The 17713-nt window shown below is 52.9% G+C and overlaps 1 protein-coding gene across 6 annotated transcripts in view; it reads right to left on the bottom strand.

Annotated features, from left to right (window-relative positions):
- Positions 1 to 17663, bottom strand: part of TOGARAM1 (TOG array regulator of axonemal microtubules 1) — a 34790-nt gene extending 17127 nt beyond the window's left edge. Inside the window, exons 1-13 of one of the 6 annotated variants that reach the window (XM_038138049.1) lie at positions 16118 to 17663; positions 10039 to 10195; positions 9045 to 9173; positions 8390 to 8467; positions 8171 to 8290; positions 7843 to 7911; positions 6803 to 7044; positions 5103 to 5335; positions 3099 to 3199; positions 2423 to 2503; positions 2002 to 2165; positions 1005 to 1191; positions 747 to 881 (exon numbers count right to left, since the gene is read on the bottom strand). In XM_038138049.1, coding sequence (XP_037993977.1) covers positions 747 to 881; positions 1005 to 1191; positions 2002 to 2165; positions 2423 to 2503; positions 3099 to 3199; positions 5103 to 5335; positions 6803 to 7044; positions 7843 to 7911; positions 8171 to 8290; positions 8390 to 8467; positions 9045 to 9173; positions 10039 to 10195; positions 16118 to 17533 — 3112 coding nt within the window. In that variant the 5' untranslated portion in view covers positions 17534 to 17663. Of the gene's footprint in view, positions 1 to 746; positions 882 to 1004; positions 1192 to 2001; positions 2166 to 2422; positions 2504 to 3098; positions 3200 to 5102; positions 5336 to 6802; positions 7045 to 7842; positions 7912 to 8170; positions 8468 to 9044; positions 9174 to 10038; positions 10196 to 16117 lie in introns of all 6 variants that reach the window. The other 5 variants (XM_038138045.1, XM_038138050.1, XM_038138046.1 and 2 more) reach the window with 5 other exon arrangements.
- Positions 17664 to 17713: the final 50 nt, after the last annotated feature.

Consider the following 17713-nt stretch of genomic DNA (forward strand, 5'->3'; position numbering starts at 1 on the left):
TGAGCAGAGCTGATCAAAGCGGGAGAGCTCCCAGCCAGGCTCTGTCTGGGGTGCAGCCCTGGCCGGGCTCTGTGCTGCCCAAGGTGTGTCCTGTGAGGCCTGGGAATGAATCCCTGCTTCATCCCCTAACTCTGCCCAGCTCTGCTCCAGGGAGCCACCGAGGCATCGCCACCGTGCCAGGCCCAGCCCTGGCCTTGGGCACTTCCAGGGATCCAGGGGCAGCCCCAGTCAATCAGAGTTCCATTCATGTACATTCAGCTTTGCACACAACCTTCACTTTTAAGTCACAAGCACAAAGGTAGGGGTTGTTTAATGTAAAAACAGATGCACAGTGTGCTAATAGCATCACAAACCTTGAACAGACACTAGACAAATTCTGGCCGCCTTTGGGCACCAGCAGTAGGAGTTTCTACTCTTAACATTTTCCTACTGGTTATTTTAAAGGCAATTCAGTGCCAAAATGTACCCAGAAAAGGGTTTTGGGGACAGCAGGGAGTCGGTGTGCTGTTAATGCATGTATCATTTCAGATCCTGATCCAACCAAAAGCCTCTGATGTTTCATGAAACTCCCCAACAGACTCTAGATGAAAAGTGATCAACAGAATCCCCACGGAGGAACTAAATCCCCTCCAGCCCCACTGATCTTCAGAGCACCTCAGGACTGTCCCCCGCACAAATAAATTGTGTTTTGAAACTGTCCCACCCCACCTACCCAAATATTTGAGGAGTTTACTGCCCCAGCTTACCAGAATCTAGCAAGGATGAGCACTTGGACCTCTTCAAACTGGATGTTCTCTTCAGGGAAGGGTTCAAGGCCACGTTTTCTAAGGACAAGGATCCATTCCTTGGTGATGTCAGTAAATCCCCACAGAGACTAAACCCTAGGAAGGAAGGGAACGGCCAAGCTACAATAAAACCAACCAGAAGTGAGTGCAAACCCAGTATTACCAGCCCTAATTTCCATTTCTGCAGCACTGAACAGGGAATATTCATTAAAGACAAACCCTCATCCTCACTTTCTGCTGTGAGTTTCTCTGGTTCACTCATACTCAGTCTAATCCTTTCCCAAGGGAATTCTTCCTTCCCTTCCAAGCCTTTGCCTTCCTGCTGCTCTTTATGGTTGTGTTCTTTGTCTTCTCTCCTCTTCCTCCTCAGCTTCTCCTGAGCAGATTTTGACAAGGTCACTTTTATCTGCAAAAAAAATCAAGCAAAAGTTACCCCAGAACTGATTCCCCAGTTCCTGATGCTGGCCAAGGTCAGCTGGAAAATCAGGATCTCCTCTGATCTGCCCCTTCTCTCTCCTGTGTTCATGAGACTTTTTGTGCCTCAGGAAAACTCAGCAAATAAATTTAATCCAGTCAAATTTAAGTCCAGTTTAATAAATTTAATCCATTTACTCATTTGAATCTGATCCTGCCAAGGGTTCACATGTTCAGGGGAAATCAGAAAATTAAGACACTGTAAGTCATTAACTTCAAGTTTCAGTATTCTTCAAATGTTATTTTAAAGGCTTGCAGAAAGAGTTCCATTTCAGTGGTTTTTGACTTTCTATTGCACTTCACTCAGATAAATCTTGCTCCATTTACATTTGTAAATAGTTTTTAACAAACAGCACCACTCCTCAGAGACCAGATTATGGCCAAATATTCAGAAAGGTTTTTAAGAAAAGCATCTGATTGGAGCTGGATTAATTCATTGCTGGACAAAACCAGACCTGATCCAGCCCAGCCAATCCCTCCTTCCACATCTGCGGGTGCTGTGGGAGCCAGGGAGGGCATTTCCCAGCTCCACTCCTCCCTGCAGCCCCTTTCCAGGGATCTGAGCACGGTGGGAAGCTCCTGGCACATCCATTTGCCATCCAGGAGGCACCAAAAGAAAATCAGGAGCAGCAGCTCGAAGGCTTTGGCTGCTCCAGGCAAACTGCTGCTGGCCCTGAGGGAGCAGGGCTGGCCTCACCCCCACACCCCAGGGGGAGAAGGCTCCAGGCTGGGCAGTTCTTACCTCTCCTTCATTCCCTGCACGGGAACAGCAATGGGAAGGGCTGTTCTGCTGGAAGCCTCTCCCTGGGGCTGCCTCTGCTCCCTCCCTGGCACCCTGGGCGTCCCCATTGGCCACACACGGCATGGACTGGCTGGCAGCTGGGCCAGGAGGGCTCCCAAAAACACCTGGAGGGCAGAACACGGGGTCACAGACTGCTCTGGGATGGAAGGGACATCAAACCATCTCACTCCAGACTGGAATTGTCCATCCAGGAACTGCAACACTTTCAAACACAATCCTTCGCACTCCCACTGAACTGGGGATTGTGAACGATCCAAAACATTGCACAGACCTTTTTGTTCTTTTCCCACTCCACACGGGCACATGTGCCCTCATTTCATAACTCAGAGAGACACGGGGGATGATTTTGGGTCTGTAGTACCTTTGCCAACAACAGCAATGTCTTCAGACGTGAAACCCAGATTGTTCTTTGGTGCAAAACCAGGCACTGACTCTGCAGGGCCTGAAAGCACAAAGAGCACTCCCTGCCCATCGTGCTGGTTATGCTTTGGGATGTGCTCCACCCTCCTAAAATGCCACCCCACATCTGAACTGATCCCTTTCCTGAACCAGGGCATTGCCAGGTTACTGAAGCCAGCAGGATCTGTTGAACAGCCAGATGAGGAATGCTCACATCCCACTGACACGAGCCTGGAGCCAGGCTGGGAATGCTCCCCTGGAGAGGAGAAGGCTCCAGGCAGAGCTCAGAGCCCCTGGCAGGGCCTGAAGGGGCTCCAGGAGAGCTGAGAGGGACTGGGGACAAGGGATGGAGGGACAGCCCTTTCCTGCATCCCGAAGAAACAAAACTGATAAACACAAACAATCCCACAGCTCAGGGTAGAGCCCTGTGAGGGGGAAACACCCCAGCAGCACTTCACCTCAATTCCCACAGGAAATGAGCTGCTTGCAAGCCTGGAACCCCTCAGCTGAGCACCCTGAAATGCCAGTTTGGCCCCAGAGCAGCTGCAAGTTCCCTCTGTTAAGAGCTGAGGGATGTGGGCTCCGTGCCCACGCCAGGGACACTCTGGTCCCTCAGGGGAGTCCTGACAGGAGCATACCTGTGCTGGGGGGATGCTCTGCCCCCTCTGTGTCTCTGGGCCTTGCTGGACATACTTCTGCAGGATGGGATTTGCTGCCAAGTGCTGGAAAAGTGTCTGACCTGCTCAGATAAACACATTTTATAGGTGCAATTCTCCACGACACTCAAAGCCCAGCCAGAACCAACAACAGATTTCAGTTTCTCCATGGCAAAATTATTTCCAGAATTCCTACAAATGCTCACACTGAGCAGGAACAGAATTCAGTGGGAATTATTTGATGAGCAGGTCCATTATGAAGAACACCCTAAAGAAAACCCTTATGAGGAAACCTTCCACTAGGACTAGATCTAGGATACACCCATAAAGAAAGGAATTGTTTGGCCTGGGGATTGATGATGCTGGCTCCAACCTGGCCAAGGAGAGTGACCAAATCCTCCTGCCACAACAGGGAGGAGCTGTGCCCAGCTCAGTGGCCAGCAGAGACATTCACCAGGAAAATGCTCTTGCCTACTGGAACAATTCTAAATGATTTTAAATTTCAAATGGTTCTCTGGATATGGAAGATGATGGAACCCAGAGCCAGCGCAATACCCACAGCTGAAGACTCTTTTAAGCCCCAAGGTGAGCTCATGCTCCAGGAATGTCCCTAATTCCTGTATCCCATCACCTGTGGCACTTTATCAGCAGACAAACCAAACCCAAAGCAAACACCCCAAAACCCCCAGTCCTGGTGCCCAGCCACAGACTGTGGGAACAGACAATGCCAGTTTGTGCCAGTGCCCACAAACCCCCTGAGCTGAACTCCCTGCCATTCTTCTGAGCATTGCAAGGCTTGCAGTGTCACCTGGGAGGGACCCTGTCACTTCTCCCAGCCCAGGGGGACTGCCAGGTGTCCCCTCTCCTCCTGGCTGCTCCAGAACTCCTCTGGCTGAGGATGCAGTGAAGCACCAAGCACTGGATAATGCACATGGCAATGGTTAACAGAGCACAGCTCAGCCCAAACCAGCACCCCCAGCGCCCCACAGCCTTGACTTGGGAAGGATTTCACATTTCAATGTGGCACTTTAACAATTATTTTTAGAATGTGACTCAGCAGTAATGCACAGGGGGAAGGGATGTGAATATAAATTAGTTCTGGGCTGCACAACTGAAAATCTGTTTGTGAATCACTGCAGGCTCCTTCTGCCTCAAACCCCCTTGCTTTTTATGTTCCCGTTTTGCTTCCTTTGTTGATGCAGTTCTGTGTCAGTTGCATGGAGGTTCCCTGCTCATGGCAGGGCTGGAATTAGGGATTTTTCAGGTCCCTTCCAACCCAAACCACTCTGGGAGTCTGTGAGTCTATAAAAGATGCCTTTGGTACACACAAAAGTATCTTCAGAGCAGAGCTTCATCGTGGACTCTGAGAGCAGAGGAGGGGATTTTTGGACTGGAAAATCTGCAAAATTCCTCAAAACTCTTTTTATTCCATTAAACAATAGTTTATACTGCTCATAACCAACTGGATTGCTGCCCTTTATAATCAGAGCAACATTTATCACCACCCAATTTCTATTTGGAAGAGCTCTGGGAAGGCATTTTAAATTTTCACAGTCATCTCTCAGGAATAAATGGAACCAGCTCTTGATCCACAATAAGAAACATCTGCATTGCTTTCCTCTTCTCAACAAACCCAATTCAATTTCCAGGCTGTAATAACCCACCCTTATCCTTCCTCTTCTCTCTCGTCCTTCTCACTCCCCTGTGCAGCTCTGGCAATGTTCCTGCAGTGCCAGGAGTGTCTTTATCAAATATTTACTGCCCCTGGCACTGCCCCCTGCCCTGCTGCAGCCTCATGTGGGTAGCCAGAAAAAACCAGAATCATGTCATTAAGCAGCTCTTGTCATTTAGAGAGGAGCATTATTCACATAAAAACCAGGCTGCTAAGCAAGGCAATGCTGTATAAAACACGTAGCAGTTAATAGCACGATTGAACCGAGGCAGTGTGGGGCTTTCCAGGCTGAGGTGACACCAAGTGACACTCACATCACTCTCCTCCTGGGGGGCAGCGTGGCCACGGGGGAGCCCGGGGACTCCTGGCTGGAAATGCCGCTCTCGCCGGTGGAGGTGGCACCGGGGGAGGAGCCCAGGGAGGGGCAGTCCCCGGGAAATTCCAGTTTCACCGCGGAGTCCGGGCTCTCCAGCTCGGCGATGCTGCTGCTCAGCTTTGCCCTCTTCTTGGCTGCGCTGCTCCGCAGGGACCTCAGGGAATTCTGCATCTGGACAGCGGGGAAAAATGACAGGGGGCACTCACTGCACAGGGAAAATGTTCTTTCAGCTAAGTAAAAATGACCTCAGGGAATTCTGCATCTGGACAGCGGGGAAAAATGACAGGGGGAACTCACTGCACAGGGAAAATGTTCTTTCAGCTAAGTAAAAATGACCTCAGGGAATTCTGCATCTGGACAGCGGGGAAAAATGACAGGGGGCACTCACTGCTGAAGGAAAAGCTTTTTTAGCTAAATAAAGTCTATTTCTGAGAGTTCAGCCCAGTCAATGAGGTGCTCAAGGCTCTGTTGGGCAGTGTGATCACCACTCACACCTTCTTGGGGGATTTTAATGGGTTTTTTGGGGATTATAATGATCCCTCTCCTGGTTTCACACAGAATCACTGGGCTGGAAGAGACCTCCAAGATCATTCAGACCAACCCAGCCTCAACAGCTCAACTAAACCCTGGCACCCAGTGCCACACCCAGGCTGTTTTTAAATACATCCAGAGATGGTTTAGAACCACCTCCCCTGGAGTACTGGCAGCCCCTCCAGTACTGTATCACTTTTTCCTGCTATCCAGCCTGTATTTCCTTGGTGAAGGTTAAGGCTGTGTGCTCTGGTTCTGCCAGGGCTGTTTTATTTCACAGGAACAATTACCCTGTGAGCAAACACAGGCTCCCAGCCGGGCTGCACCCCAGCCTCCCCCTGCAGAGCACGGGGACAGACTGCTGCACGAGCACAGCCCCTGCTCTGTGCTTTCCAGGGCTTAGAGCAGGGGTTTGATGGCTGCCAGCACACAGCGGGACCCCAGGCTTTTCCCAGCAATTCTGCACATCCTAAAAACAGAACCATGGAACAGCTTGGAAAGGACCTTAAGGATCATCCCATCCCACCCCTGCCATGGCAGGGACACTTCCACTGTCCCAGGCTGCTCCAGCCCCAGTGTCCAGCCTGGCCTTGGGCACTGCCAGGGATCCAGGGGCAGCCCCAGCTGCTCTGGCAATTCCAGCCTCACCCTCCCAGCCAGGAATTCCTTCCCAATATCCCCTCTAAACCTCCTCTAAATCGTGCAATCAGTGCCCAGCAAGAGGAGATCCTACTGAAATGAGCAGGAAATTATTATTATTATTATTATTATTATTATTATTATTATTATTATTATTATTATTATTATTATTATTTCATCCTGCAGCATTCTCCCCTCTTTTTGCTGACTATTTTTCATGTCAGAAATTCCTCCTCTGTTCAACACCTCAGGATCCTTTCAGTGGGAACCAGAAGATGGAGGGTACAGACAGAAAGGCAAAGCCAGGAAATCACAGAATCCCAGACAGGTTTGGGATGGAAGGAACCTTGAAGCTCCCCTTGTCCCACAGGCAGGGACACCTTCCACCACCCCGGGCTGCTCCAAACCCCTGAACGCTCCCAGGGATGGGGAACCCTGCTAAAAATGCATTTATCCCACCTCACCCACCTCTTCTTGGTCCACCTCCTCAGGCTCCAGGCGCAGCTCTGCCAGCCCTGCTGCCAGCCCCGCGCCCTCCCTGCTGCCAGGGGGCTCCCGGGGGCTGGGCAGCCGCGGGATGGGGGGCACGGGCCGGGCACCCCGCAGCCCCTGGGCTCTGCCCAGGCCGGCCCTCAGCTGCAGGGGGGGCTTCTCCAGCTGCAGGGGGGGCTTCTCCAGCTGCAGGGGGGGCTTCTCCAGCGGGCCGTCCCCTGGAACACACAGCGGCTGTCAGGGACAGCAGCGGGACAAACTCCACCTCCCACTGCCGTGCCTGTGAAACTCCTTCTGCCAAGGAATGAGTGTTGAGAACACACTTGTGCAGGGCTCAGGAATCAGTTTATGCCACTTTTAGTGACTCCTTCCTTTAGGAAAATATAAGTGAGTGTTTCATGCATGTGCACACCGACATGGAATCAGAACATGCTCAGCTGGAAGGGACACAGTCTATGCACATGCCCTTAGTCCCTTTAAAAAGTAATTAAGGTTCTTCATTAAGAGACAAACACTTATCCCCAAACTTCCACAGGAACTGCTGGAACAACAAAAGGTTCTTTTTCCAAAGAGAAAATCAAAATGCATATGGAAAATGTATAGTAAGTGATAAATACAATCACAAATAATAAATACAATAACAAAGCAAGCAATAAACACATTTACAAGGCAGAGTCCCATTCCAGGCACTGGAAATTCCCAAAGCATTCCGTTGGAAATTTTCAATACATGCACAAAAATATGGGTCTCAGTGAAGATGAAATTTCAAACAGATTTCTTTAATCAGTGCAAAATTTTGTGTGGAAACTGTTACTTTGTTTCAGAAACCTCCTGAGTGAGTAGGGAGCAGTTAAACAGAGAGTAAAGGCATTTTGACCCAGGGGGCTGGATGAGGTGTAAGGTCTCTTCCAACCCAAACCACTCTGGGATTCCCTGATTCAAATCAAGAGCAGAAAGGCAAAATGCACTGAGTTACCCTTTTCTTGCACATGGATTTATCAGGGTTTGAACAGTACCAGGTATTTCTGTGCTGACTCTCCCTACAAGTGCTCCATTTTGGGTTTGAGTTGAAGACAGCCCTTGCCCTGAGACATTACAAAAAGCAGAGCTGTAGATATTTTGCTTTACGACAAATCCAAAGGCTCCACTTTTCAAGAGAAGCCTGCAGGGATGTGAGCAGTGTAAGTAAATAAGTCAATAAACCAATAAATCCCTCCCATTCCCAACAGCACCTGAGGCACTGCCCAATTCCCTCTCACCTGCAACTGTGGATTTTCTGACCACAGAGAAATCCCTCAAAACACAACCCCCAATCCCTTCTTATCACACTGAGACCGTTCCCACCTGTGTTGTCTCCTGGCTTTTGGCTGAGCAGCTGCTTCTGGCAAGCAGGCTTCGGCAGCCCCTGGAAGCTTTTGAGAGGCCAGGAGCTGGAGAGGCTCCTGGGATCCTCCTGGGCCTTCCCTGCAGAGGCAGCAGGAGCAGAGAGGTGCTTGGGGCTGTTCCTGGGGGATGACAGGGGGAAGGAGGGCAGGATGAAGGAGCCCTGGCTGGCACTGGGACCTTGGAAGGACATGGTGGGCTCTGCCTGAGTGCAAAAACTTCTCTGGGTCTTGCTGGAAAAACTGAGGCTGGAACAAACTGAGCAAAGGAAAAGAGAACAGTGCTTGTGGTAACTGGGTCTTGTATAAAGAATTTATCACGAAATAATACACCATAAGAATGATTTCCAGTGAAATAATGCACCATAAAAATAATTTCCAATGAAATCATCTATCATAAGAATAATTTCCCATGAAATAATGCACCATGCACCACTAGGCAGCCAGAGCCTGAAGGTTTGGCCCAAGCAAGCAGACAATCAACCAACTTCATTCTGCAAATTGCATTCCCCTCCAAACATGAGTTTAAGGCTAAAACGATTTCTCAGGCACGTTTTGGAGAGCTGTATTTAAAAACCAGAGTGATGCAAGCAGATCAAACACTGCTGTGACCCTCCCACAGCAGCTCCTTTTCTCTAACACCCTGACACAGTCGGAGATCAAAGGCGGGGCTGCGAATTAACAGCCACTAATTAACTCACACAGGAGGAGGAGCCATCTGCACAGGGCCTGAACAAGCTTTCAGGAGCAGTTTCCATTTCTTGGGGAGGCAAAGGAACAAAGGGACAACTGCAAAGTGATGTCCCCTGCCTTAGGCCCTGGCAGAAGCCACGTACCTTTGTCCTGCTGACAGTTACTCAGTCCCAAAAACTGCAAATCTGAGCCCACGCTGCCACTCTTCCCACGGGGGTATCCAAGTGTCCCACACTTCCCTGAAATCTGGGGCTGATGAGAGCCCAGAGCACCTTCCAAAGGAGAACACAAATCAGTGTTCACACGTGGTGTCCAACAGAGGATATCCAATCGTATTTCACAGGGAGTGCAGGCTCTGTGCAGCTCTGAGGGGGAAGCTCACGCTCCAAGCGCTTCATTGCAGTCTCTAAGCAACCTCAAAAAGCAGCTCAGAGGGAAAAAGGGAAAAGGACTGGCTGCTCTTCCAGGGCACTGCTCCAGCTGGGAGCTGCAGGGGGCAGACGAACCCCTGGAACGATCCCCTCTTTGAGTGTGTGACAATGAAGGGCAGCAAACACCTTAAAACCCAAGGGAGCAAACCTGGCAGGGCCAGGACTCCCCAGAGGGGACAAGGACAGAGCCCAGGGCCACGGGGACACAATCCCTCAGGTCTGGTCTTGCCCAGGCTTTCCAGATCCTTCTGGCTGCTGAAATGTGCGAGACAAGAGGCCAGGCTCTGGGAATCCCTCAAAGAGAAGCAAGCCCAGGCTGCAAATGGCCCATGTCCTCTATGATTTCACTGATCTTCTCTAGGTCATGGGGTAACCTCTAGGAATCAGAAGTCCTCTCGTGAATGGTAGAAACTGGGGAATTCTAGGGACTATTTCTAGGTTTGATGTGGCCTTTTTGTAGTTGTTCATTACTAATTTTTTGAGAGCATTCAATTTTTTCTGTTCAAGAGGCCACTGATCAATCCAAATTGGCTGACTGGCTCTCTAAGATAACTTCAGAGTGGCAGGAGTTGTGGTTTCCATCAAAACCCCACTTCTACATTCTCTCCCCCAAACTGTGACGGGCTTCTTCTCTACCAATTCATTTCCCACACTGAAACTAAAACCATTCTTGCCTAAAGCCATTCATCCCTGTGCCCCCACTCACCAGCAGCAAGGGCGGGGTGCTCGGAGGTCAGCTCCCCGCTGGGCTGGAACAAAGCCCTGGAAGCCCTGCTCCTGCTGAACAGCAGCTCATCGCTGCCCGGGATCCCCTGCGAGGGCCGCGGCTTGGGCGAGTGCAGGAAATCATTGGCTGCAGCCAGCTGGGGGGAAAGCAAAAGAAACCGTGTGGGAAATGAGAGCACAGCTGTGGTTGTGATATTTTGTTAAAATCCCTTTGCTAGGATTTTCTTCTCCTGAGAAGCTGAAGGGCCTCAGCTTCAAGTGTGAACAATTTGTGATCTGCTGCTGTGGGATGCAGCAGGTGCTTCCTCCATTGCTCAGTGTGGGATGTTTCTGCTTGGTGGCCAATCCAGGGGGCAGCAGCTCTGGGACTCTCTGGAGTCACAGAACTTTGTTATTCATTCCTTTCTATTCCTGTCTCGCCTTCTGATTATTCTCTCTCTCTGTTCTTTGTAGTATAGTTACAGTGTGGTGTTTTTAATGTAATATATATCATAATATAATAAACCAGCCTTCTGAAATGGAGTCAGGATCTCTCCTTCCCTTCAGCGAGTCCAGACTGCCAGAAGACCAACAGCAATACCCAGCCCTGCCCTGTGCAAACAGCACAGCTACACGCATTTCCACACCAGCTTCACCTTCCCACCTATAACGTTTTCACCCGGGGGTTTTGAGCCGATCTGATGAGCTCTCAACACCCCAACGTTACACCCCAGAATAGCTCAGCATTCCTTGGGAGGCATAAAAGGAGCAGGAGGCTGATGTGACAGCGTCAGCAACAAAAAAGGTTTAATAAAGGCAAAATAACAAACTCAAAGCGATCCAGGTGCCACAGACTTGTGCTCCTGGTAAAGACACCTCACAAAAGCGATTTGGTTTCTTTGTTCTGTCCTTTTCTACTCAATGGCCCAGGCGGGACCTTTTGGCTCATGGCCAATTAGCTGTCCCCAAACTGGAGGAAGTCCCCAAGGTCCTATCAGTGATTTTCCTTCCTGATCACTGGGAGAAAGCTCTGGGCTCTTTCCTTATTGGGGGACAGAGGAAAGCTCTGTCACTCTGTCCATAGGGGGCACATTCCTGCACCCACCTGCCCGATATTCAAATATTTCAAGCATCAGAAAGTATTTTAGCTGTTTTGCAGGTCTTACTAAAATACAGGTTAAAACTATTCACATTGAAAGGGAAAAAAAAACAAAAACCAACAAAATAAACTGGTAGAGAATTGAACTATTTTAAAAAATAAATTAAAAAAATTAAACGTTGACCATTTGAATTATGTGTTTTAGATGGGAAAGTGTTTAAATAGACAAGAGAACCCCAAAATCCCAGAATGGAACAGTTTCTTACAAACCACACACTCCAGATTCAGTCTGAAACTGTGCCTGGCAACGCCAGCAGCTTTTACTGAGAACTGCTACAGGCTGGGAGAAAATCTCAATAATACCAATATTTAACAAAGAAAAGGTCATGCTTTAAATACATTTCTGATTTAACTAGTAAAATCAGGGATTTTCATTCCCAGGCTGCTCTTCCTTCTGAGAGATACAGGAGGAAAAGAAGAGCAGGAAAATGCTGAAGTGGTTTATTCCAGGTTTACTCCAGCTTATTACAAGTTGGGACAAAAGATGTGAGACCTTGGCATTCCCACTCCTGCAATCACCAAACATCATTCCATCCACAATGAAATATTCCTTGTACAAACCCCCACAGCCTGGTTTCAGCTGGGAGAGAGGGAATTTTCTGCCTAGGAGCTGGTACAGGATAAACTTTCATCCCATTTTCCCATACAGATAAAGCAACACATGCGGAAGGAGTAAATTCCAACACTGCCATGACTGTGCAGCTTCTGTCAGCTGCTCCCATCCCAGCCCCAGGAGTGAAAACTCTGCTTCCTTGTACCCAAATTATGATTACAGCACTGCAAATTCACTAAACACAGCTTGGAGGTGGAAACACAGCAAACCCAAAGCTGCCAGATGTTTCCCTGGGATAACAGATCCTAGCAAAGGGATTTCTCAAAAGAGTTCAGATTCCTTTAAATTCCACAAATGCTGGGAAATTCCTGAATCCATCCACCACAGGAATTGGTAACGTGATTAGCAAAGCACAGCCCTTGAGAGTGACCCATGATGGAATCCTGGAATGGTTTGGGAGGAAAGGGACCTTAAACCCCATCCCATCCCATGGATCCCATCCCATCCCATGGATCCCATCCCATCCCATGGATCCCACTCCATCCTATTCCATCCCATCCCATTCCATCCATCAGATCCCATCCCATTCCATCCCATGGATCCCATCCCATGGATCCCATCCCATCCCATGGATCCCATCCCATGGATCCCACTCCATCCTATTCCATCCCATCTCATTCCATCCATCAGATCCCATCCCATTCCATCCCATGGATCCCATCCCATCCCATCCCATGGATCCCATCGATCAGATCCCATCCCATCCCATCCCATGGACCCCATCCCATCCCATGGACCCCATCCCATCCCATGGACCCCATCTTATGGACCCCATCCCATCCCATGGACCCCATCCCATGGACCCCATCCCATGGACCCCATCCCATGGACCCCATCCCATCCCATCCCATGGATCCCATCCTATCCTATCCCATCCCATCCCATGGATCCCATCCCATCCCACACCTTCCACTGCCCCAGGCTGCCCCAAGCCCCAGTGTCCAAGCTGGAATCACAGCGAACATTCCCTCCCTGCATCCCTTCCCCGTGGGGCTGTGCCACTGGAGACACCAAAGGTGCTCCTAATCCATGACCAGCAGCATCAGAATGCTCTCCCAGAAAGAGACCGACACCACACAAAGACAGAGCAACATCTCCCCAAAATCCTCTCCAGCTCCAGGAAGAGCAGGGCGCAGATCCCAGAGGGACACCCAGGGAAGGGACACCTCTATCCCACACACTGCTCACCCTCTGTGTCCCTGTGACCCTTGGACAACAAAGAGGTTTTGTTCCATAAACGGGATTTCCCAGGCCATTTGAGCTCTCCACAAAGCCCAGCTGTCGGTTTCTCCAGGTCTCGGATCAATATGGAGATGAGAAGATTTCCACACCAAGTGAGGGGAGACCCCACAGTCCACGTGGACTTTGTGGAAGGCCTTAAATGTCCAGGGAAATGTTCAAACGCTCCTGTTTCCCCCAGGAGGAACCTCTGGGCACCCAAAGGTCCCTCCAGCAGCAGGGAAGGGCCTGCAGGGTCCGTGTGTCCCGGGGTAACTCTCAGCCTGGGATATTCCACATTCCAACCTGCCCTTGAACACCTGAGCACCTCCAGGGATGGGGAACCCACAGCTCTGCAGAGAGGCTGCCACACAAGCCCCTGAGGTCCATGTGCCTTATCTACCTTTTATTTTTAGTACACATTAACTTACACGTGTTTAACTCACCCTTATCTGATCAGGAAAGTCTAGACACAGCCTTGGACAATCACCCGGTAACATGACCCTAAAAACACTGGCAGGGAAACAGCTTTAAACATTAAGCTACTTCCACGCATCCTTTCAGCCACAGAATGACTCCAAAAGTTAATTTTTAAGCAAATTCATTTCAAAGGAATGTCGGAATTAATAATTAATATTTGACATGTCCAGAAACCAGTCGACTGCCTGAGATTTATGCATGAAAAATGCATTTTCCTTACTGAGGGAGCTAAGGGCAGGCGCAGGGCTAGCTCCCCACACAGATGCTGACTGCTGGAGGGCCCAGGGACAGGAGGCTGACACACAGCTCCGGGAATGTCCCCAGCCCAGGAACACCAGCCAGGCTTACATTCCCAGACTGAAAGCACAATTCACCTTCCTGCATCCAAGACAGATCCATGGGATGTGCTGAGCTGGAGGGACCCACAGGATCATCCCAAACCCTGTCCCTGCCCAGACCCCCAACAACCCCACCCTGGGCATCCCTGGAGCGCTGCCCAAACCCTCCTGGAGCTCTGGCAGCCTCGGGGCCGTGCCCATTCCCTGGGCAGCCTGGGCAGTGCCAGCACCCTCTGGGGAAGAGCTTTTCCTGATCTCCAGCCTGAGCCTCCCTGGCCCAGCCCCAGCTGCCCCCTCAGGCCACCAGCAAAACTGGACAGTGTCCCCTGCCCCGGAGAGCTGCAGTCAGATGTGGTGAGACAAAGGATCAGGATGTGGAGAAGGAGCAGCAAATGTGCCAATTACAGCAATCAGAGAAATACTCCACTACTGAACCACCCCGGTGTTTTAAGTTTCCTTTACAGTAACTGGGGTCTGGACTCCAATTCCTCCTGTGCCCAGTCAGGTTCCCAGTCCCCATCCCAGAGGGCAGGGATGGGTGGGAGATTGGGAATTGGGAATTCCTGGCTGGGCTGGAATTGCCAGAGCAGCTGGGGCTGCCCCTGGATCCCTGGCAGTGCCCAAGGCCAGGCTGGACACTGGGACACCCTGGGACAGTGGGAGGTGTCCCTGCCATGGCAGGGCTGGCACTGGGTGGATTTTAAGGTCCCTTCCCACCCAAACCATTCCAGGAACTGATGATTTACCTCACCTCCAAAGGCACTTTACACACCAACCAGACAGAGCCCACAGGCCTCTTGCTTTCTCCCTCTCTGCAGGGCTGGAAACTCCTCCCACGTTACAGAGATAAACACAACCTCGTGTACAACGGGATCATTCCCCCCAGAAAAGGACCATTCCCAGAGCCCCTCCCTGACTTCCTCGCAGAGGGGCAGTCCCAGGCAGGGAATGTTCCTCCTTTCCAAGCCCCAGCCAGGTGTTGGTGCCTGTGTTAACTTGCTTTTTGTTCACAGCTGCAGAAAACCAGCAGGGCTTGGCCCGACCTCCCAGGAGAACACTGGCACTGGTTTTTGTTGGATTTTTTTACAAGCTGTGTTAGTTAATACTGAAAAACTGTTCCAAAAGAAAACCCTTCTTGCTCCAGAGGTGTTTCCTACACATCTTGTTGTCCCACCCCTGTTTGCAGGTATCCCAAGGGAACTGATTCAGGAGCTCAGGAAGACACAGGTGTCTTTAGGAGCCTCAGGAGAGGTAACACAGGCACCTAGGGAAGAGATGAGCATTCAAGTCTAGGCATGAACCTCAAGGTTTGACAGTACAGAAACATGAACTGAGTGTGTTTGGTTAAGGGCCTGCCCCACAGCCAGGCTGCAGAGGAGCACTCGCTGCCCATGACCTCACCCAGCCCTGCAACAAGTTACCAAGCAACTGAGAATTAAAATCTGAGTACGGGAAGGTGGCACTGAGGAATCTGCCCTGCACAGCCTCTCATTTCCTGAGGAGCTCTGTTTGCTTCAGCTCCCTCGCAGGAGATCAATTCTCATAAATCAAACTCTAAAAAAACCCGTAACACAAAAGAAAAACCACCCGTGTGTGGTACCCAAAACACTTCACAGAACCACTGGCAAAGGAAAAAGAACCTGGACAGTTTTCCAGAGGTTCCTCCCTTTCCAGCTGTCGACGTGGTCAGCAGGTGATTACAGCCAAACTCAGCCAGAATCCTTACTCCAGCCTGACCTACATTCTTCCTGGCTGGACCAGCCCAAGGAGCAAGAGCCACACTTGGCAGCCACCAGGTTTATCCCAAAGAGCCCTGGCTCAGCCCCATCCCACAGCTCTGCCTTCAGAGCCTGAGCTGAAGGCTTTGCTCAGTTTTCCCCCAAACAGGAAACTGTCTGCAGCCAGTGCCACACTTTCAAACACAAACACACAAATCAAGGCAGTTTTGTGCTCATTCCCAGGTTCACCTGCCGTTGCTGACATCTCAGAGTCCTGTCACTGCTGTCAGACCTAAGGAGTGAGTGTCTCAGGTAGTCCAGCTAACCTCAAAAAAAGATTCATGGCTTTTTTTGTAAGTGATAAGCAGTCTGCTAAACTGCTCGCTTGAATCTGACATAAGGAATTTCCAAATTTACCTTCCCAGAGCGATCTGAGTGTAGAGATCCGTGAAACATGAAACAGCAGCCATACCTCCCAAACACCTGTCCCTTAACAAACCCCTGAAAACTCTCCATCCTCCCTTAAGCATAAAGGCACCCGGGGAGTTCCATACCTGCTCCACACCCTTCGCGACGGGCATCCTCACCCCCGAGCCACCTTCCCCGTCCGCAGCCGGCTCGTTCTCCCAGGGCAGCTTGTTTTTGCCTCTGCCGGCGCTCAGGACTCTCCTGGGGCTCAGTCCCCGCTGGGCACAGGCGGGGCCGCGCACGGCATCGCGGCAGGCGCGCTGCCCGCAGTGCCCGTGCGCGCTGCGGCTCCTGCCGCCCGCCAGCAGCCACTCGGTGTCGGCGCCGGGCGGCGGGCAGGGCCCGCGGCAGCGGCCGGAGCAGGGCAGGGGCACGCCGTACTCCACGAGTCCCTGCTCGCCCAGCCTGGGCAGCACCTTCCTGGCCAGCCGGGCCCGCACGGCGAGCGCCACCCCCGCGCCGCCGGCCCGCTGCTCCACGGCGTCCAGGGCGCGGAGCAGCGCGCCGCCGTCGCCGGGGCCCAGCGCCGGGGCCAGCGCGGCGATCGCCTCCATGGCGGCGTGCCGGACCCTGCGCTTGGCGTCCAGCAGCGCCGGCGCCAGCGCGGCCGCCAGCCGCGGCAGGTCCAGCTCGGCGGCGGGGTAGGCGAGCAGCGCGGCGATGCACGTGTTGAGCAGCTCCTCGCGGAGCCGGGCGCTGCGGTGCCGCAGCAGCCGCTCCTGCAGCAGCAGGCGCAGCACGGGCCGCGGGCCGGCCAACGCCATCAGCCGCAGCAGCAGCCGGGCGCCGTCCCTCCGCATGGCCGGCTGCGCGTCCCCCAGCGCCCGGGCGGCCGCGCACACCAGCGGGGCCAGCACGGCGGGGACGCGGCGGCCGAGGCGCAGCGCCAGCAGCCGGGTCACCTCCAGCGCGCCCCGCGCCACCGCGAAGTTGGGGTCGCGCAGCAGCGCGTCCAGCAGCGCGATCAGCCCCAGCAGCGCGGCGGCGGGCGCGGCGCCCAGCGCGGCGGGGCTGCAGCCCTCCACCGCCCGCCGCAGCTGCTCCACGGCCTGGGCACGGCCCCGGTAGTCCCGCCGGTCCAGCAGCCGCGCGCGGAGCTCCGGCGGCACCAGCCACAGCTCCGGCCCCGGCGGGGCGGCCGCGTCCTCCTCCGGGCCGGGGGGCTCCGCGTCTTCCTGCGGGCCGGGAGCCTCCGTGCCCGAGCCGTTGTGAGCGTGGCCGGGGGGCTCCGTGCCCGGCCCGCCCTCAGCGGGGCCGGGGGGCTCCGTGTCCGAGCCGTCGTGAATGGAGCCGGGGGCATCCGTGCCCGAGCCGTTCAAAGCGGGGCCGGGGGGATCCGTGTCCGAATCGTTGTGAGCGGGGCGGGAAGGCTCCGCGCTCAAACCGTTGTGAGCGGGGCCAGAGGGCTCCGTGCCGTCCTCACTGTCCTGCGCGGAGCCGCCGCGCTGCCAGGCCCGGCCGCGGCCCCGCGGAGCGGCGGCTCCGGGCGGCGGCTCCGCCATGGCCCGAGGCCGCGGCCATGGGCGGCCCTCAGGCCCCGCCCGGCAACGCCGCCGTCGCCAGGGGGCGCCGCGTGCCGCGCCGGCGCGGGGCCGACCACGCCGCGGCGAGCGGGGGGGGGGGCGACACGCGTACCTCCGCTACTTCTCCTCAGGCCGCTGAGGGCGGGACGGGGAGCGGGC

The sequence above is a fragment of the Motacilla alba genome, chromosome 5 (genome assembly GCF_015832195.1).
Source record: "Motacilla alba alba isolate MOTALB_02 chromosome 5, Motacilla_alba_V1.0_pri, whole genome shotgun sequence".
In the NCBI taxonomy this organism is placed as follows: Eukaryota; Metazoa; Chordata; class Aves; order Passeriformes; family Motacillidae; genus Motacilla; species Motacilla alba.